Source organism: Toxorhynchites rutilus, chromosome 1 (assembly GCF_029784135.1).
Source record: "Toxorhynchites rutilus septentrionalis strain SRP chromosome 1, ASM2978413v1, whole genome shotgun sequence".
NCBI lineage: Eukaryota > Metazoa > Arthropoda > Insecta > Diptera > Culicidae > Toxorhynchites > Toxorhynchites rutilus.
The window spans coordinates 158,721,062-158,743,893 of NC_073744.1; the positions used below are offsets into that span (position 1 = coordinate 158,721,062).

Here is a 22,832-nt window from a genome sequence, read left to right on the forward strand (position 1 = left end):
AGATTCTGTATGAAACCCAAAAAATCTGTAACTACAGATTCTTGGTTTCAAAAAGTCTAAAAAATCTGTATAAATACAGATTATTCTGTAGATATGGTAACCCTGCTCTCCAGGCTGTTGGTGACACCGTTCATCAGCGCTTTCATGATGAACGAAGTTAGTTTCACCACAACAGTGACAACATGCTCCAATCACTGTTCAATTATAACTGAGTGGATTTCAGTTCAGTTCAGTTTTTGGTTTTAAGGGACTTTAACCCGATGGTCATTCGTCCCTCCCGAGCGGATTTCCTAGCGGCGCTCGCTTATATACCGATTGGTGATTTCAATAGCATGTTTTGAAAGCAATTTTAAGGCTATTGAAACAAGTTTTTGGATCAAAAAGTAACAAGTATATAACGCGTAAACATTTTATCTTCCGAATGAAATGTTTATCATACCATTTCGTTCAGTTGTTTAGGAGCTATTAACGCTCAAAATCCCGGTCTCCGGCGTAACGCTTTCGTATTTGAAACTTTGATTTTACACCCCGGTATAGAAATGAAAGAATATTGTTTCCGAAATAACTCACATTTTTTGACATAGAACTACGTCTTTCATTAAGGGTGCCAAATCAGAAAACAAGTCACGTTCTTATGAAATGAAGTTAACGTTAATAACTATTTTTGCCGCGAACGGATTTTAGCGATTTACATACTAAAAGAATCGTAAATTCCCTAAGATTTGTTTAATATGCTATACATTGGAATCCCCTGGTTTGTAAATGGTTAAAATTCATGAAAACTTTAGGCGTTTTCATTTTTCCATACATTTGTTCTGTCCATTTGTGTGCTTTCCCGAACAGAGCTGTCAATAACGAGCAACTTATCGACGACCAATGAAGGGGAAATCGTAGGATTTGAAGTCGCCGTGAACAAAGGAAAAGTAGAAGAATGAAGGGGAATATTTGCCTTGAGTATAAACAGTGGATCTCGCTGAGGCAAACTTTCATTCTTCGTGAGGAAATCGACTAAACAACATCGTTGCTGGGCGAGCTAGTCGGCGAGGGATCGAATGCCTTTCTCAAGGCAATTGGGGTGGAGGGGTAATATTGTGGATAAAGTGAAGTTTTCCAAGAGCCTTTTTGAAGGTTACAGACGAATCAATTGGAGAAGTTTAAAGTATCAAGTGAGGAAGGAAGGCAAACTTTCAGTATCGTTCTGTATTCAAAGCAATGAATATCGCTTGTTCTTCCTTGTTTTGCGTCATCACATGCCTTCGTTTCGGATTGAGCTGTTGACGCGACCAAATCACTCACTCACTGATGTCTCTGGCTACGCAATCATTGCATCAAACTGACGCCATTGCATTAATGTTTTGAGCTACACAATTGTATGGGGAATCATCATGCTAGGCTATCGTCGGCTCACCAAGTAAATAAATGTTCTGGAATTTTGCCTGTGATTTGGCTAAGTCAATCTAGACTGGCAATATTAACAAAAAGGGCTTTGTTGAGAAAAGTACGAAACAGAGATAAGAGTGTATATATTTAGCTGTTTCAAGCCATCGATATATAAACATGTGTGCGTACGTGCATGCTTCATAACCCGTACCCGTAAAATAGTGCATCATCGCTACGTTGAAACCCAATTTATAATGATAAATATAAACAAGGAGGAGAGATAGCGGGATGGAAATATTTACGCTAGGCTATTAGTAATGAATCTCTGCTGAGGCAAACATTCAGCCTTTTTCCAAGCAGTTAACATTGTTTGTTCTCTGTCATCATAAAGGCTTCGTTGGTGCCTTTGACATTGCATCAATGCATTGAACTGACGCTATGGTGAAGCAGGTGTTAAGGTCGAGCACCAAAAAATTATTTGTGAATACCAAGTTATTCAATAAATTCCCTTCAACTAGGATTGCATTTGCGCTAATCTTGATCATAATGAAGCAGTGCTACTCTGTTCGAGGTTGTTGAGATTAACAGGAAGAGTTTATTTCGTTTATTTAGTCACCAGGAAGTAAATGTAGTTCTGGAATTTTGTATGTGATTTGGTTTCGCTTGTCAATAGCAAAACTTTCTCCACTAAGGATGATAACTGCGCTTATCTCGAGCATGTATTGTTCTGAGAGGACAAGAATGAATCATCAAACAATAATCGTCAAATGATTCTACAAGAAAAAAAAACATTTCAGGGAGACCAAACTGGTAGAATGGTTGTTTCTAAAATTTCGTAGCATTATAATATAATATTCGCAGTTATAAACAAACGAATTGAATTAAACTACAGCGTAGTTCTACGTCAACAATGCGGTCGTGTCTTGGACACAACCTCCTATATTTTTTCTCTAGTAACGGAATCAACTTTGTTGTTGGACATCACAGTGAAACTCTTTTGCTCTAAAATATCAGATACGAGATTTACTTATCTCAAATCAGTCAAAAGGTTACTAAACATGAGTATGAAGGCTTCTGTGATTTATTCCGGCACGTGCGGAATTATACTAACCAGATGCCTATAAATGATGGATTTTTACATTATATTGAGATCGCAAGTTCCATTGTTTTCCACGATAGCGGCTCACTTTTGGTTTCCGTTTGACTCGTTTGAGATAGTAAAATCTCCTATCAAAAATTCCATCGATTAGTGAGCAGATAAAGGAGCTTATCGTTCGACGCGTGGTGCTACTTGTGAGGTTACTGTCCTCGACCTATTATTACGTACGACATAGAACCTGACCTATTTCCATTGGGCTCACGTTACACGGTCGTCCATATCGTTAGATGTTCAGTTTGAAGATTATTACGATTCTCAGAGAGCAAAATCGGCGACAGTCGGGTTTTGACATCTGCTTATGGTTGAGAACCCTGCTCATAAAGCATTGCGTAGAACGTTGAAACGGGGAGACACAATAGCTCAAACCAGCTTAGCTTTTCGGAACCAATGAGCAGGGGGCTGACATGCTGATGCACTTTTGTTTATGACTCGTTTCAAGTTCACTCAACCACCGATAAACTGTTGTTCTCCCTAGGCGCTGAAGTGGAATAACATTTCGTCAACCACTGCATTGATTGTTCAGAAGATTTCCCAATCTAAAAACAATGTTTGATCAAAATATGATATTCCTCTTTTTCCATTTTCTATACGAATGCTCAGATAGTGACATTCAAACAGCTGTAGTTTGTGATCAAATAAACGGAATGTCGTGAAACTTCACACATAAGCTACTGACAGTTGAACCTCTCGTAATGAATCTAGTTCATTTTTAATGGCGCCATCTGTCGAAAAACTCCGAGACTTTTCAGCCCATGTATCATAGTCGACTGGCATGTACAGCATCCTCTCCCTTCTGGAGAAAGGCGAGGAGGAGATTGGAAGATAGAAAATAGGAAATACGGGCTCTAAAGGGTGTGTCACATCAAATTGCTTCACGGAAAAAACGCTGTAGAAATTTAATTTTTAGGAATTATATCTTCAGCTTTCGCTTATAGTCAGATAAGAGTGTATAGATCACGTTGGCCATGTTTCACTGTCAATTTTTCGTAAATTTGGAAAAATGTCGTCGAACGAAAAAGAGCGTCGTGAATTAATCCTGTGCACTCATTTCGAGAATCCGGAGTTGTCACATCGGGACATCGGTAAGATGCTGGGAATCGTCCAATCCACGGTCAGCAGAGTACTAAAACGATACTTCGAGAACCTAACCATCGACCGGAAGGTGAAGAACGGCAAAAATGGATGCTCCGTCAGTGAAAAAGATCACAAGCGCGTAGTTAAGCAGTTTAGACGTGATCCGAGAAGTTCGGTCCGGGATGTCGCCAATAAGCTGAATTTGTCAAGTTCATTCGTCCAGCGGACCAAGCAGCGGGAGGGCCTGCGTACATACAAGGTTCAGAAGGCTCCTAACCGCAACAAAAGGCAAAATATGGTGGGGAAGACGCGAGCCCGAAAGCTGTACACCGAAATGCTGACGAAGCCGCATTGCCTGATAATGGACGACGAAACCTACGTCAAAGCGGACTTTCGTCAGCTGCCGGGCCTGTTGTTCTTCTCCGCAGAGGACAAATTCAGCGTTCCGGAGGAGATTCGCAAGCAGAAACTATCCAAGTTTACCAAAAAGTACATGGTGTGGCAAGCGATCTGCTCTTGCGGAAAGCGGAGCGCCCCCTTCGTGATGACCGGCACGGTAAACGGGCAGGTTTACCTTAAGGAGTGCCTACAGAAGCGCTTACTACCACTACTGAAGCAGCACGAGGGCCCGACCATCTTCTGGCCGGATCTCGCTTCGTGCCACTATTCAAAGGACGTGTTGGAGTGGTACGAAGCCAACGGGGTCACCTTCGTGCCGAACGAAATGAACCCGCCCAACGCGCCGGGGCTTCGCCCAATAGAGAAATATTGGGCGATTATGAAGCAGGCCCTCCGGAAGAACCCAAAATTTGTCAAATCGGGGGCGGACTTCAAGAGAAAATGGACTTCTGTTCAAAAAAACTACAACCTGACGTTGTACAGAACCTTATGGACGGGGTAAAGAGGAAGGTGCGAGCATACGGGCTTGGGCTCGAAGTATGAATAAAAAGAAAATGCCAAAAGTTGTTTAATAGTTTTTATTTTACTGTCTAAAATTTTCAAAAGGATCGGTCTACTGAGCGAATTTCTACAGCGTTTTTTCCGTGATGCAATTTGATGTGACACACCCTTTAGTTTTGAAACAAAAGTTCTATCACATCTGACTTGATTTTCCCTATTGTAGAGAATTGAACATTAAATGTTGTTCAATTTTGAAATTTTGAAATTTTATTCGCTTATATTTTATGGAATTTTCAACTTTATTCGCTTCTACATTCGCCTTCAAAAGGGCTATGTGGCCATGTGGCTCAGTTTCGTTGATTTCAAGGAGCCGAACTCTTTTTAACATATTAACCTTTTTCCTTATGACTCGAATTCTAAAATCAATTACTCGCGGGCGGCTCGAAGTTAGCTATTACTGCATATTTTGTATAGGATGGATAGTTTGCTTGGGGATAATTGAGTGGTAGATGGCTCCAATTCATCTTCGTTAAGTGTGCGTTAGCGATTGCACACTGATAGACTAAACAATAAAATTTATTGAAGATCGCTGATAAATGTCGCAAAAGCCTAGTGTTGTTTTAGTGCTACCCAGTGGCGCCGAGTGGAGCTTTCGCACCCAGGGCGGGAGTGTCTGGTTGCACCCCCTTCCTCTTCGCTATCTGTATACGATGTATGCCGAATGATGAAATATTAGGCTGTCGAAAAAGTCCTGCGGTATTTTTTTTGAATTTTCATTTGTTCATAAAATTAGTTACAATCATCTGTTTTAAGTCAAATATGCACCGTTTTGTTCGATGACTTGTTCCCAACGAGATGCCAACTTCATAATACCCCTGTTATAGAAGCTCGCTTCCTTATTGGCAAAAAACTCGGATAGCCAATTTTCACAGGCCTCTTTTGTGGCTAACTTCTGACTACCTAGCTCGTTCGCCATGGACAAAAACAGGTGGTAGTCACTTGGTGCAAGGTCCGGACTATACGGCGGATGCAAAAGAACCTTCCATCCGAGCTCCCGGAGCTTCTGGCGCGTCACCAAAGAAGTGAGTGGCCTGGCGTTGTCCTGATGGAAGACAATGCGGCCTCTGTTTATCAAAGATGGCCTCTTCTTCATGAGTGCTACCATCAAGCGGTCCAGTTGTTGGCAGTACAGGTCCGAATTGAGCGTTTGGCCATAGGGAAGCAGCTCATAATAGATTATTCCTTGACAATCCCACCAAACACACAGCAGAACCTTCCTGACCGTTAATGAGGGCTTGGCCACCGTCTGAGCCGCTTCAGCGGGCTTCGACCAAGACCGTTTCACGTTGTCGTAAGTGACCCACTTTTCATCGCCAGTCACCATCCGCTTCAGAAACGGGTCGATTTTGTTGCGATTCACATGCGTCGATACGGTCAAAGATGTTTTTTGCGTCAACGTGTGTGGCACCCATACATCGAGCTTCTTTGTGAATCCAAGCTTCTTCAAATGGTTGATAACGGTTTGATGACTTATCCCCAGCTCTTGGCCGATGCTACGGCTGCTACTATGCCGGTCTTTCTCGGCTAATTCAGCGATTTTGTCGCAATTTTCGACGACAGGCCTTCCGGAGCGTGGCGCATCTTCGACGACCTCTACACCAGAACGAAAACGTTGAAACCATCGTTGTGCGATGGAAATGAAAACTGTATCGGGTCCATAAACTGCACAAATTTTATTGGCAGCTTGAGATGCAGTTTTGCCTTTGTCATAGTAGAACTGTAAAATATGTCGGATTTTCTCTTTATTTTGCTCCATATTTGCGACACTATAACTCACGAACGACTTAACCAAACAAAACACTGTCAAGGACTATATTATAGCGCGCAAAAATACCTTTCCAACAAGCTATAGTACTCGATACAATGAATACAACTAGAACTACGCGCTTACAACGACACCTCGCGGAAATACCGCAGGACTTTTTTGACAGCCTAATATTTGTTAAGGTGTGCACCCGGGGGCGGTCCGCACCTCCTACACCACCCCCCACCCCCCTTTCGACGCCACTATTGCTACCAAAGCTGCATCACGAGCGCAATATGCAAGATCAAATGTGGAAGGTGAATATGAAATCCGTGTTCAGAAACTCGATCACGAAAAAAAAATAACTCAACTCAATCTGGAATCTCGACATTTCATGAGGATTCAGCAATTTTTTGAAAGAAATTGTATTCCGAATTCTTGAATGGAAATTCAACCTTGGATTTTAAATACGAATTGAATATTCGAATATTAAATCTAGGATTGAATTTGTCTCCGGTACATGTTTGAAGAAAAATCCACCGTGACTTTAACGAAACGGGACCGTTCTGTGAACATTTAGCATTCTGACATCGGTTTTCATAAACATAATTCAAGACATGTGCCACAAGAGTTGACAAACGATCAAAAATCGTTAAAATTGAAAATAATATGTCAATCAGGACTCAAATTTTCTGAAATTTCTGATGACTGATGAAGATTTTTTGTAAATCGAGATAATCTCTTACCGAGCTCGAATTTCATGTGTTGCAATTGCATATATTTAAGCGTTTCTGGAACGTTTCCCATAGGATAATATCAGAGACACAAACCAAAACAAAATAATTCTCTGAAGATACGCAACAAGCAAACCAAATAACTCGAAAAAATCTGATAGTTGCACCGATTGTTTTCACTCGCTCGATGCTATCGAATTGCTCGGTATCTATAATAGTAAAATAGAGCTAACTAGCTAATTTCTTATCGACTTGATTTCTATAATATGGCCCAATATTTCATTTGACACCCGAAACACGTTACGTTACTACAGTTTTTCCCATTATAGCTATATCAAAGCTTTGTTTTACTATTTTTTTTACATTCAATTCATAAAGGCTCCCATAATTCTCAATTGAAATCTCGATTCCGCTCCAATTTAGAAACCGAATCTGCAAAGATAAAGTGACTTTTATAACTTCAAACTTTCAAACATTGTAGTACCACATCCAATACGAAATAAATTGAATTTAATTAGAGAAAAAACTGTTTACTGTTTACAAATACAGACGGGGATTTAATGCAATATAAGCCATGGAGCGGCAGTCATAGAATTCATATCATATTATTCATTGAACAGTAATAAAGCTATACAATCTATCCTTACAACACCACTTTATTTCACAGTCCTTCACTCTGCTTCGCAATAATCTCCCCGTAGAAATTAAACACTTTCTCAACCGCTCCGGTCGCCATCCGCAACACCTCGTGATACTCTGCCAAGGTAAACTTCCCATGGGTGTAAATCGACACGGTATTCTTCGAAACATTCTCAAACACAAAGGTAAACTTGGCCCGGGGATGTTTCGATTGCAGTTCATCCGGATCGAGCGTAATGTGGCCCTTTTCGTCAATTACACAATGCACCGCCGCCACCAGGTGCTTCATCTCGATCCCGCTGTTCATGAGTGCCAGACAAACCGCGTTGATAGTACATGCCACCAGTCCTCCACGATCCTGCATCTCCTGAATCTGAATCGATATCGCCGTTCGCGGGTGAAGACTCGTCAGGATGACGGATTCGTAGGTACGTTTGATAAGATCCTCCAGCAGCCGATCATTGACACCGCCCAATCCGAACCGTGGCTTGAAGTGTATCTCAATGTGCGCCTTCTCCACGTTCATGTGCTGCATTCTTACTTCCATCGGACCATTTACGGCCGCAACGACGGCTGTTTCACCTGAGGAGATAAACAATGAGAAATGCTTATCCCATTGGAAGCGTATTTTTGTTTTAGCATACCTTGCGTTAACATTGCGGATCCATCGGATCTCGTCAAAATATTCAGCTCACATAGCATCGGCCGCAAAGAATTATCCGTTGTTTCTCCAGGACTCATTTTGCTTAGGTTATTTACGCCAATTTATGTTACGAACACATCTGAGAGCAATACAAATTCTCGGGGAAAGCACAACTGAATTATTTGTTTTGTTTATGTTCCAAACACATGCCTCTGTTTTGACAGTAGTAAAAACAAGGGGCAACCCGATTGATGAATTCTGCACATGTTTTGTAATAAATAACTGCAACTTATTCTAAAATTAGAGTGTAGTGTATTAGATTTACATACGTTAGTGGGAACATGAAAATAAATCACATACAAATTTATTTTTCAATTGTTAAACAAGCAACAAGCCTAGCTTTGAATTGTATTTTACCACGGTAAATTCAGTAAATGCTAATGATTTACAAATAAAATATAGCTAACGGCATTGTAAGAAATTATGAACGGCAAAATTATGTCCGCCATTACTGAAAGTGGCTCAATAACAACAAATTGTCGGCGGCTTATTTGAGCGGTTCGACAGCTCTTTTTAAGAACTGGTTTATTCGTATGTGTAAAGAATGGAAGACGTAAAAAATAAGGTTTAAAACAATAATCAGTGCAGAGAATAGTAAAAATATTACTTTGGGTTTCTCTGATATATTTCCACCACAATTCTCGCGTAACTTTTGAAAAGGTCCTATGTAACAAATGTAAAAAAATCGAGTTAATGGATGCACGCTATTAGTTTTCAATCATTGAATGTATTACAAAAACAATCGTTCACGTATCTATCTTCTTCATCTATTTATCGCCGATACAAAAAATATCCAATGTACAGATTCGGGTTTTATGCGCCCGGCTGTTGCTTCGGACGCCTCTTTTCACCGACGCCCGAAACGTCCGAAGTAACAAAGCAGTCAACACAATACGAAGTCGTTTTGAGTTTTTGTTTCTTACAGGTGTTGTTACCGATTTTAGTGCAATTAGACGAGTGATAACAATAATAATCTGCCTTTAGAATGAAATGCTGTTATTTGGATTGTTGTTTAGTAGTTAGTTTCAAATTCTTATCGTGCAACGTAATATGTCCAATGTGCAAATGCGGGCAGTCAAAAGGTCCAATGTAACATTTTTCGCTCTTACTCTTCAACTTTAATCTCAAATCACGGAACAACAGTTACGATTGGTTTTTCAGAGTTATTCTTGACTGCTAGTGGTGAAAGTAGCGATAAAGATCGAAAGCTTTTAAGACAATTCGCGGGATAATGTTTGGGTCTTCTACTTCGTTTTTCTCGAGTTGACGAAAATGTTACATTGGACCTTTTCAAAAGTTACGCGAGAATTCTTCTTTACGTTTTTGACGTAGAACTACATCTTTCAGGAAGGATGCCAAATCAGAAAACAGGTCACGTTTTTATACAATAAAGTTAACGTTAAAAACTATTTTCACTGTGAACGAATTCTCATGATTTGCATACCAATCGAATCGGAAATTCTCTAAGATTTGTTTGATATGCTATAGAATACAGTTTGCTTATCTCTAAACGGTTCAAATTCATGAAAACTGGAACAACTTCCTTTTTATCCATACATTTGTTCTGCCGATTTGTGTGCTAACCCTACCCGTATTTCGAATGCTTATAACTCGAACATTTCTTAACAGATCGGAAAGATGTTTACCTCGATGGATAGGAAATATTTCTACGTGTCTATCACAATTAATAAAATGTTATTTTTCAAGAGATGAACAATTGAATAACTTTAAAATGTCAAGCGTTATCTAAAAGCCCTAACTGCAAAGTTTTGATTGGCCCGATTTACGGTTTCCCCAACACAGATCTCAAAATCGATGTACCTGTGGAAATCCGCTTTGCGAATATACATGCAAGTTGGGGGTATTTTTGTTCCCACCGAGCTGTGTTTCCCCAACACGGACTTCAAAATCAATGTGCCTGGGGGAAACCGCTTTGTCAAAACATTCAAGTTGGGGGTATTTTTCCCACTGAGCTGAGTTTCCCTAACACGAACTTCGAAATTGATGTGCCTGGGGGAATCCGCTTTGCAAATAGATGCAAGTCGGGGGTATTTTTCGGTGTTGAGTACTTTTGTACTTGCTTGTCGTTGTGCAGACCGGAATATGTTTCCTTAAAATGTATTTTTAAACTGAGAAACCTGGAAAATCGTCATTTCAGATACTAGAGGTGAATGAACTTTCGCGGTACTACGTAAACATGAGATGTGCAATAATTTCAGAGGGAGATGTAACATACAATGATCGTTTGACAATTCTTCCGTTCACATATTTTGGTAGTCCTAGGCATCATATCAAACGTAAAAAGACGTCCATCAAATTTTGTTAGTAATGGAGAACATAATCTATTACTGAAATTTCGATGCATTCTAAAATAATATTCGAAGTGGTAAACAAGTGGATTGCATAATATAATTGCGGAGTTCTACGTCGAAAATATGCGGTTGTGTTCTAGATACAACCCCTTTCAATTTTTTTATTGACGTGGGACTACGTCTGACCGGAGTATATGGGGGGTGAAATGAAAACCTAAGAACAGACCATGCAGGAAAAAATGAAAGATTTCGAATGCTTGCAACTCGAACATTTTTTAACAGATCGAAAAGATGTTTGCATCAATTGATAGGAAATATTTCTATGCGTCTATCACAATTAATAACGCTTTATTCTTCATGAGATATACAATTGAATAACTGTCGAATGTCAAGCGTTATCTAAACCCTCTAACTGTAAAGTTCTGATTGGTCCGATATACGGTTTCCCCAACACAGACTTCAAAATCGATGTACCTGTAGGAAGCCGCTTTGCAAATATACATGCAAGTCGGGAGTATTTTTGTTCCCCCCGAGATGTGCCTGGGAGAATCCACTTTGCAAATATACGTGAAAGTCGGGGGTACTTTTGTTCCGAAGATTGCCAACCAATGCATCAAACTCCTCTCATACAGATGACCGCGCTTAATCACCAACGATTTGTGGTAGTTTTGTAGGCGTGTATTCTATGGATGTCATTTTTAGCGTCCTTATCAACGACTGGTGTGCATAGTTGTACTTTCTGTTATCCCCAAAACCTTGCTGCTTGAAGCGAGGATCTAGCAATATTGGTTAGGCTACTAATTCGTCTGATCCAGGAAATATGTAATCTGCCGAAATTCACAAACATACGAACAGCTAAATAAAACCGCTTAAAAAGCAGCATGGGAAACATATATTTCTTCCGCACTGCCGCGGGCCACTGTTCGTCGGGAAGAGCGTACGATCCATGGTTCTTTACCAATAAGCCGGCTCTTAAAAGAAATACGGTTCTTTTCTGAACAACAATTCGATTTTGAACCGTTTTGAGCCGCGGCTCATTTTTAAAGAACCGTGGATCGTACGCTCTTTCTGACGAACCGGCTCGAATGAGCGGCCCGTGAGCGCTCGCCCATCTCTACTCAGGAGCGTTCGGCACTCGTCGTCAAACCATTCGTTCCGTTGTCCTCGTTGTTCATTCCCGATGACGGTCTCTGCTGTGCTGCTAATTGCTGCTTTCAATGTGTTCCAACAATCATCGAGGGGGGCAGCATCCAGTTCGTCTACCTCCAGCAACGCAGCTTCGAGACGCTGCGAATATGTTGCAGCAATGTTCGGCTCCTGTAGTCATCGTAGGTGCTACTGTGGTGAGCGCTAGTATCTTATGTTATTGACGACAGACAGTTTAGAACGCAGTTTGACCATCACCACGTAGTGGTCTGGATCGAAGTTAGCGCCACGAAAGGTTCTGATGTCGATGATATCCGAGCAGTGCTGACCGTCGATCAAAACGTGATCAATTTGTGTTTCTGTTTGCTGTGGTGTTCTCCAGGTGTAACGGTATTGGAGGCTGTGCTGGAAGAAGGTGCTATGTATGGTCATGTTCTTGGAGGCAGCGAAATCGATATGTCTTAGGCCGTTTTCGTTGGTTCGCGGATGGGCGCTGAACCTACCAATTAACGGTCTGAACTACTCATCTTGGCCGACCTGAGCGTTCAAATCACCGATGCCGATTTCGATGTCGTGTTTTGGACAGCGATCGTATTCACGCTCTAGCTGCGCGTAAGATTCTACCTTATCGTCATCGGTGCTAGCTAGATGGGGGCTGTGGACGTTAATATTGAAGAAGTGGCCTCGCATCCACAATCTGCACATTCTTTCATTGATCGGCCACCAAACTGTATGTACTTAACGTAAAAAACTGGGAAAAAATTACAAATGGAGAGATTTCTCCAAGGGTGGACAGACAACGTTAGAAGAAGAAGGAGCTTGAATGCGCAACGCAGGCCATTAAGGATGGATTTCCTTTGTACAAAGCATCTAATGTGTTTGAAAACGCTCGAATAACAGTGAAGAGATTCGTGCAGAATTCTAAATTGTCTCAATGCATTTTTTCAGGTTTGGCTTCTGGCTAAGACAAGTATCTCGATCTAGTTTCTTTCGAGGACAATACACTTGGTATAGCGAGTTTCCAACATTTCGGTTCCCTTTCTGCAGACTGCCTATTGAAATCTGTAGTGTGGTATTGGATCCACGTTTCATCCATTGTCACAAAACGTCGGGAGAAGTTCACTCGATTACGCTTCAACAACGCCAAACCGGATATTGAATCATCAACGCGCCGCTGTTTTTGGTCGACGGTCATCAAACGCGGCACCCATCGCGCGGATAACCTTTTCATGTTCAATTTTATTGCGGCTATTTTGAATGTTGAGTTAATTTTTGACAACTACTTTCCTTACACGTATTTTGGCATTTGAATGATATCAAAACTCACGGCACCGATTATGTCCAAACTATAAACAGTGATTATCAATTTATTGCACAGTTGCTTAACTTTTGTCCAATACTGTATATTCTTGATTAAAATGGTTTTGACGTAGGACTACATCTTTCATTAAGGGTGCCAAATCAGAAAACAGGTCACGTTTTTATGAAATAAAGTTAACGTTAATAACTATTTTTGCTGCGAACGGATTTTAACGATTTGCATACCAATCGAATCGGAAATTTTCTAAGATTTGTTTGATATGCTATACATTACAATCCCATAGTCTGTATATGGTTTAAATTGATGAAAATTGGAAACATTCTCATTTCTCCATACATTTGTTCTGTCCATTTGTGTGCTTTCCCGAACAGAGCTGTCAATAACGAGCAAATTATGCAGCCGCTAGAATAGAAACAACTAAGGGGGATAAGGGAATATTTGCGAAGTAAACTCCACCCTTGCATAGTAAGTGAGCTGTCGCTAGCGTATAAGTATTGCATCTCCTCTGAGGAAAATTCTCAGAATCTTTCTGTGCCCGAAACAACAAAGGTCACTTATTCTGCTCGTTTTGTGTTTTATGTTTCCCCTCGAGCTGTGAACGCTAGCGAATATTTCACTTGAAGTGCATCTGGATTTGCAATTAACACAACCATCCGAACCATGACAAAGTAGCCGAAAAAATAGAAGAGTGCAAATGATTATAGGTCGCTTCTAGCCATCGGTGTTTGGCTTGTTTCCGTTGCGTGAAGCTTAGAAATTGTTCATTTCCTTTACATGTGAATAGCATACCTTCTACGCTTTTAGTTGACATTCGTATTTGCTCTCGTGCTGCTAGCTTTGTTGACGGTTTTGACCGAGAGTCGAGAAACGATTTTTCATAAACGATCATTCTCGCGATGTTTAATTTTTATGTAACTGTGTGCATCTGTTAGTCGCGTGTTTGATGCTTGTTGCACGGGAGATGGCTCTCGTTAAATACTCATTTCAATGCGTGCATTGATATAAAGAAACGAATTGCGATATATGACCAGTTAGTGTATTGTTCTCGCAAAGGCAAGAAAGGATTGTTGCTTCTAGAAATGATTCTACAAAACCACGCAAGCCATTAAACCTTTCCAGGGTCCCCGGAACTTTCTACTAAAAAGTTATTTTTGAAATTTCGACGTATTCGCAAATAATATCCGAAATGATATACCAACAATTTTCAAAAAATAGATTGCGTAGTCCTACATCCTAAGCGGTCGTGTCTCGGATACAACCCCTCGATGTTTTCAGTAAAGAAACAACAGAAGACATTTTTTCCGAGCCGGACCTGGAAAGCCTGTATTTCAATATTTGTATTTTGTATGTATGAGAATGTGCTCCCGTTGCCGAGTGATTAGCGTCACACCTATCATGCCGCGGGTTCGTGTTCGATTTCCGTTCTGGACGGGGGATTTTTGTCGAAGAAATTTCCTCCGACTTGCACTGACTAACTTGCCACTCCAGAATACATTAAAGTTATTTGGCACAGAAATCTCATCTAAGTCCTAATAAAAATGACGCAAGTAATACTGCGCTGAGGCGGCAAAGTTCCTCTAGGAACGTTTTGCCACCGCATAAGAAGAAAAATTTGAATGTACACGCGTAAGGGGCTGTCCACATACCACGTGGACACAAAAAACAAGATTTTAAACTCCCCCCTCCCCCTTCATAAACACCTCGATTGCACCCTTGTTTCATTTCGAAATTATTTCACATTTAATTTTATTTATTAGAAACGACTGTTTCAAATGGCTTTTCCAATCACACGAATAAAAAGTTAGGAGTTCAAGGGTTTAGAGGCGTATGAACTGAAAAGTTTAAAAACTCTTTAAAACAAAGAATGTCAATAGGAAGTATTCCTGAATCATTTGCTGCCGTTTTTGCATCAAAGCCGCCGTGCTTTCCGACAGAATAAAGCATCATTTCAAAAAAGTCAGAAGTCCTCTACATGGTTTATAGGACTGGGGCTTCGATACTAGACTACCCTACATTTTTACCAATTCCAACCCCAATCGATAACTCATGTAGATTGATCGCACGAAGAATAGAAGAATAGAACTGCCGAAGAATAGGCAGTATGTGAGTTTTATTGAGCATAAACGAGCAGCTACCTCTCAGAAGCTCCAGCTATACTGACTTTTGGAAGAAGATTGTTTGGATCGATTAGAGTAAGTTTGAGGTTAAAAAACACAACGAAATGACAGCCTGAAGTCTGAGCTATCCAGCCTACTCAAGCAACAGCAAGCAAGTGGAGGATCACTGCTTGTTTGGGGCTGAATGGGGTGGACAATCTCGTCAAGATCGTTGTAAAGAAGACTGCTGAGTTCTACGTCAATGTCTTGGAGGAGAACTTAAACCGTCACTCAGGAAAATGAATATTGAAGGCTATATTAACCAACATGACAATGATCCCAAGCACACCTCCAAGGTTGCGAAACTTTTGCGCTATTTTCAGTCCAAAAAGATTAAAATGCTTGAAAGGACATCCCAGTCCCCAGACCCCACTTCCATTGAACATCTATGCACAATACTGGATGAAAAAATACAATTAAATGGAGTTTTATAGAAATTTGTAAAAGAATACAAACAATGGCTTGTTTACATCCTTTCCATTGTAAGATTCATTGTGATTAGTTCTCTGACGCCAAATTGCTAGATTATTTACTTCCATAGCAATTTCATTTTGAGCATCTTCAAAAACCATGAATTGTACCATTGTGTTCACACTGACAAGTATTTGAAAAAAAACATCAGGCAGCTCAATTTTTTTACTGTTAAATATGCAGAACAAACATGAAGAAAAGTTTGAAAGTTCTTGAAAATGAAAAACAGATTTCGTTCATGTTTAAATATAGATGTGATTGCTTTATTCTCAAATAAATTTTTTCACGTATCCACGTGGACATTGGCTAAACCCTTACCCCCCACACCGTGGACAATGGTGGACATTTCCGTAATCCGTAAGTTGTATGTAGACAGCCCCTAAGCAGTTATGGTAGCCAACTCGTTAATAACCATTCCTATCGAAATTCATGATAGAGGTGTAATTAGTGCATTGAACCCCTTAAAACAATCATACCATACATCTGATACATTAGAGACTTTGAAGTGAGCCTTGTATTGTATGCAGATGCTGCCCACCGACATTGGCAGTCACACAACACACAATTCGTCCTCTTAAACTGTCTTACTGTTTATAGAAATGCAATTCAATTCGGGAACCTATTCTTGTGTGAATAAAATGCTTCTATGAGGCGTTTACACCATAGAGCAACATAATAGCTTCCCGACCCGATCGACGGATGAGTTTATCAAATTTCATTTACACGCTCCACTCGACCTATTTGAACAAGAAAAAAAGCACTAGCCATCTCCGACAGACAGCGGGGAGTTAAATCTACCAGATTAAAAGCATTCGATCAGAAGAAAGATGATAAAAATCCCGACACGGTTTCATAATAACTGGCCTACGAAAACAGTTCACATTAGCCAGATCCTATACCCAAATTACCCAAAGCCATTGATTTTTGCCAAATCATTTATCGCCGCACTTCAATTAGAAGTATTAGTGTACGAAGAACTACATTTGCGAAAAAAAAAGATAATGACCAAAGAAAGTGGAACTCCAAAGCAGAGATAGAAGGAAGATCGAAAGGGAAAAAAAGATGCTGTGTATAGAATCAGTCGAGAATGCGGGAGGCAAAGAAAAGAAACCTATCATCATCATCGTCGTCAGCGCGGCATCGGCATTAGCCGTATGGAGGAGCCAAGGGGGAAAAGGCAAGAGAGAAAGAGAGCAAAAAAAACGAATAACGAAAGACGGTACTTCTTTTGTGAGGCGTTCGCTTCATTCCAATGTTTTCAAAGGGGCGCTGTGTGCATTAAAAAAAGCAGCAGCAGCAGCTAACAGCTAACAGTACAGAGGAACACAGGAACAGCTCCGTCCGGGAGTTGTGGATGGGCATTACGAATCGAGTAAGGGGGTGGCAGGCGGGAAAAGGTGAACCGAAGAGAGGTAGAAGAAAACAATCCAAAGTGCCTCTTTCGGGCCGTGTGATGTTTGAAAGCATTAAAGAGAAGATCAACCGCACACACACGGTTCCGAACGTCGATCGCTCGATTCAGACCTAAGAATTTCCAATGGCAAAAAGAACAGACCGCGTCGAATCCAGGGAATGGGAATCGTACTGAAGCCAGGGGAGGGAACGGAAATCGGAAGAGCTGCGATTTAATGACTGTGAGGCGGAACGAAAGGCGAGGAATTCAAATGGATCCAAATTGCTAGCGAGTTTAGTGCGAGTTTGGAGTCCATTGGATAGGATTTTCCAAAATAATTACTTGGACTGAACCTATAATCGTCTGGAGTGGTACGTGGCGTTCGAATTGTCAGAACAAAACATAGTTCTCCATCATCAATTGTCTTAGAAACACTCAACAATTCATACCTACAGAAAAAATTTTAATCAAATATTTTATGATGAAAATGTTTGTTTGGTGCAATAAAATATTATTTATGATAGCTGCTACCGTTGCAGTATTCGAATTTCCAGGGCAATTCACCAAGCGGTGTCTACAGGACCAATAACATATTAGGATCATCATATCAATGTGCGCACCGTAAACCTTGTTCACACCTCACCAGGCAGGATCACGTTTTGCACAACATGCGTATGTTGAAATGAGAAGCATCGATCACAAATCTATCACCTTCTCTCTCCCTCTCACATCGATTTTGTTTTTCTTGCATATTTCTGTTTACACTTATATCCGTAAGTGTACGCTTTGCTAGTGTTTGTCAGGCGAGAGCATCAGTCTGGATATGTTTGCATATGAATGAATTGTATTTATGTTGGCTTCAAACAGTGGTATCAGATTATATTCTTAAACATTTTTAATTATTACACCACTCAAAATTTCTAACGACTCTATGAACTACGAAAAAATATCCAATTTTGTAGATACACAGTTTAACGTGTATTGTTTACATCCTAAAAATTTAGATGTAATTGTCATGAAACTCCAGAAATACACAAAGAATAACTGAATGGTACTTGGGCAAGTAGCAAGTCAATCTCGTTCTCGTGATTCATACTCGAAACAGTCAATAAAGACGTCAGCCACATCTGTAAGGGAATCGATTGTTAATATGATATTCGCTATCAGAGGGGTCATCTTTCTACCATTGTTCCTCTGCGGTTACCATGGAGTGAATATTTGTCAGTAAATCAAGATTTTCCGGTGAGCCATCACTTATTCTGCAAACTGAAACTAATTCTGTGAACACGGATTCTAAAACCCTCGACCAAATAAATACAAATCTTCAGAGGACGCCTATGAAGCATGCGTCTATCTTCGCTCCATTTCCGTTACAGGAGCATGCACGTCTTCTCACTGCTGAGTCCAATGTTGAACCAATCTAAACGGTGACTTTTTCCCGTCTTGTGTTGTGCCCAGCACAGTGGCCTCTCCAGACTCCCCACGAAGGTTCTGGACAGTATCGACGTTTCCGCAACGATGTACTTGTGAACTGATCGTACCCGACTGAATTGTGGCTACGCCTTCGAGCTGGAAGACATTTATAGCGATTCGTATGGCCGAAACGTACCATCAGAAGACAATCCCGCAGTTTTAATCTCCCGTGGAACGGACCACCGTGAATGCACTTCGAGACATCGCCATGGCCCGAAACCATACCTTATTCAACAGCAATCACGGAGATTCCCGTAGCCGTTCCAGTTGCTGAGCAAAAACCACACAATTTCATCGATCATTACTATAGTACTTGTCAAATGCTCCGGGTTGCTGCCTTACTCCGTCGACTCTGTCCGACAAACTGTCATGCCGGAGCTCCGCCTGTGTGTTATACGACAGCTCACTAGCTCTAGTCAGGTGGACAGAAAGTCGAAGCTGCGCCCCCTACATCTGTAGATAGTGGACGGAACAATTCGAGTATAATATTTGCACGAATACTAATCGACAAGAGACATTCCATCATGCTACCTATCAACCATTGTCTTACCGAGAATATCTGCAACACGCTGAGCGCTGATTCTTGCTACTTTCATCTCCGCGCCTCTCCGATTTTGGCCTCTTTGCAGTCAGAACTTTGTATGAAAAGGTTGTTCATCGACGCGTCACTCCCGTCCGATCACGACAATTCAAGGCAATCTAACTGACGAACTCTCACTGGCGCAGAGCCACTTCCTGATTTACCGTCTGCTCAACGCTGTGCCTGCTACCGATTAAACAATGACACAAGGAAATCTTTTGCCTCACACTTTTGGAATCACTGACACAAAGGATATCTTGCCACGCTGCACATCGATTACCGCTTGACTGAAACATTAGATAACCTCGCCGTTGGGTCCAACGTTGTCCTGAAGGATAAACAGCTACCACCGCTGAAGTAGGCTCTGAGCCTTGAGCTTGGTGTGCTTTCCGGTAACGACAACCGTTTTCGAATCGCCGGGCTCCTTGCAGTATGCTATGTAACGTTTGGGCGTCGCTTAAATAAGGGTCTCTATGAGAAGGCTCGACTGACAGCACACGCAACGCGGCGCTTCACGTCCATGTCAGCGGCGAAACTGCCAACCGCTCGGAGAAAAGAGAAAAAAAACAACTGTCAAGCGGACAAAAGAGCGAAGCCATTCGAGGAGTAAATTTGGTGCCGGACAGACGGCCAGTCGCGTGTGAATCAAATTTGGTGATTTTTGCCTTGTAGCACTAGGCGGGCCAAGTGGTGGCCATTAGTAAGCCCAAGGGCATTGTGCTTGGCCCAGAGGGCATAAAAGGTGATTGGTGTGGCCCAAAGGGGGCACAATTCTCAGCACCCAGTAGGTGCGCTTGGTGTGGCCAGGAGGGCATTTAGCACTCACGGCGTCAAGGCCACGAGCGTGGTGGCCGCTTGGGCTCGAGCGACGAGCTCTCCCCAGGATACTGGGATCGAGCGACGAGCTCTCCCCAGGACACCGGGATCGAGCGACGAGCTCTTCCCCAGGGCTGTGGGATCGAGCGACGAGGTCTCCTCAGGACAGCAGACGCGATTTGGTCGGCAGATGACGCAGGTGAGCGCTGGGTGAATGTGTGTGCGTGTGTGCATGAGCAGGGAGATAGAGGGGAAACCCTAAATCATTAACAGCTATTTCGCCCCGGGACTCGGAAACCACATCTGACCTCTGCTATGGCTGGGACGAGGAAGGCGCCATTTTCCGTGTGACGTGCTCAGATGAGCTGTAAGGCCGAGATCGAGGTTTGCTCGTTGGGTTGCTATAAAAGGAGTATATATGAATGGTAGAAATAACGAGTATGGTGAGATCGTTATAGCGGGTAGGGCTGTCAATACGTATTCTGGACCCCACACAAAGACCAGGTTCAGAACCATGCGGGTCAAGATGTTTCTGCTTCCTGTCGGAATCGAATTTATCAAGTGCATCCATTATATCAACTCCTCCGCCATCAACAATCTCACCGTCACCAGAAGCAGTTGACCTTAGCTCAGGGTAAAAGGTTCCCAGAACTGGGTCTAACCCGAACTCGGAGGGATCGAGCGTGTTCCTGGTGCATCTGTAAAGAGAACAAAGCCTCGCCGTGTGGGATTACCGTAATCCCCGACTGAAACTTGGCATAAGTTAAGTACTCCAGTTCGGTGTTCTCTTTCGACAAGAACCATAGACCCATTTGATGATTGGTCACAATATGCTCCTTTGTTGTTAAAGGACATGGGAGACTCTTCCCTAACCCTGTTGTCGTTTTCGATTATATCAATGTAATCCGCGTCATCCGTCATCCATCTTTTCGTACGCATGGTTTTGAACCGTCCAATGTCGTTCGAAACAGCCTAATATGTTCGGTCGTAAACCTGGGTTGAAGCATTTCTTGCAATCTCCAATGCTCTGTGCGTATGGCCGACACGGAATACTTCCTATTGGGGTGATGACCATTGATTAGAGTCTGTACTCATATCTATCGTGGTGCGTCTCTCGAGGAATCTAGGGTAAAATGGTCACTGGCCGGCACGATCTTCAGCTCGAGTAGTGTTGTCATGAGCGGTACAATTTTTGGCTCTTGTTGAGTGATCAGTGACCTGCACAACCTTCGGCCCGTGTATCTGTAAAGAGTATGTGTATGTATTGCCGCGACCAAGTAAAAATTTAGGAGGGATATGATACAGGGATACAACGGAGGAAACATCATTAAACGTTGACATCGACGTTTCTGAGAAGCAGATACAGATGAAGCAGAAGATCAGGATCACGGCTGCCTAAGATATCCCGGACGGTTATATCCGATTGTCTGGCTTGTGCCCACAATACTCTGGAGAGCTGAGAGCGGGCAGCATGGAACCGGTTAGACGACCAGACAACATGCTCGATGTCATGGTAGCCATCACCACAATCACATGGATGTCTTGCTGCGAGCCCAATGCGATAAAGATGCGCGTTCAAGTTGTAGTGATTGAACATAAGTCGAGATATCACGCGTATGAAATCACGACCTACATTCAATCCCTTAACCATGAACTCGTTGAGACCTTAGGGATAATCGGGAAACGACCGAATTAATCTTCAATCCACATGCGCTGATAAGGAGGCACTGGTATTAACATTGGAGATGCCGAAGTCAGTGAACCCGTTTATGAATGAATCGTCAGTAAAGAACATTCAATCAGATCTAACTTCCCGATATATCGCCAAAAATATCGAAGGAATAACATCGGAGCGTGCTCCCGTGGCCGAGTGGTTAGTGTCGCATCTAACATGCCGGGGGTTCGGGTTCGATTCCCGTTCTGGTTGGGGGAATTTTTCTTCGAAGAAATTTCCTCCGATTGAACTGTGGTCACGCGTATTCTAGAGCTTGCCACTCAGAATGCATTGAAGGCGTGTTATTTGGCATAGAAATCTCAACTAATTACTTATAGAGATGACGCAAGCAATACTGCGTTGAGACGGCAAAGTTTCTCTAGGAACGTTAGAGCCATTTAACAAGAAGAACATCGGAGCTTAGATGATCAGGGATTCCACGTAGTATATTTGATTCAATTCATTTCGCTCGATTCAATCGTACGCCCCTTTTAAGTTTTACTCCCGGGACTTATTTAGGATCTGTCGCAAAAAAAAACATTTCATCGATCGGAAAACATGAATAGACCCACTCGAAAACCATCTTGATATCAATCGAAAAGGATTCCACCAACGGTCTCGCTCGAAAAAAAACAGGATACGAGATATTTTGCTCCTCTTACTCCGAAGATAGACTCTTTATAAGTCAGCTCCGGATTCCTCTTTTGTCCTGGTGCGTTTTCCCAGTGAGTATGGTACTCCTGGCTAGAGCGACATATGCTACGTCACTCAACGTCGAACCAGCTATTGCGCTGACATCCCGCGTCGTACCTACCACCTCACTCGCAGTCGATTCAATGACACCATGTATATCCAGAACTCCACAACCCGTCCTCATCTTTTGATCGCTTCTCTCGCTGTTCTGTGATCTGTTTTCCAGATTCTTTGTGCTTCATGCGGCTACGCTATGAGCTCTCAATCGCTGAGTAATAAAACGCTGAGAACCGTGCCCGGATTTTACAAAACGTTGAAATAGTGTCCATGTCGGATAAATCTTTTTTTGTGCACCTATGCGAAT

General features: G+C 41.9%; 1 protein-coding gene across 1 annotated transcript; it reads right to left on the reverse strand.

Annotated features, from left to right (window-relative positions):
• Positions 1-7,587: 7,587 nt before the first annotated feature.
• Positions 7,588-8,545, reverse strand: LOC129762104 (exosome complex component RRP46). Its single transcript, XM_055760090.1, has 2 exons — positions 8,335-8,545; positions 7,588-8,272 (listed from the first exon to the last, which is right to left on the reverse strand). Exons 1-2 carry the CDS (start codon positions 8,429-8,431, stop codon positions 7,713-7,715), a joined length of 657 nt encoding a protein of 218 aa, XP_055616065.1. The 5' UTR covers positions 8,432-8,545; the 3' UTR covers positions 7,588-7,712.
• Between the last annotated feature and the right edge of the window lie 14,287 nt (positions 8,546-22,832).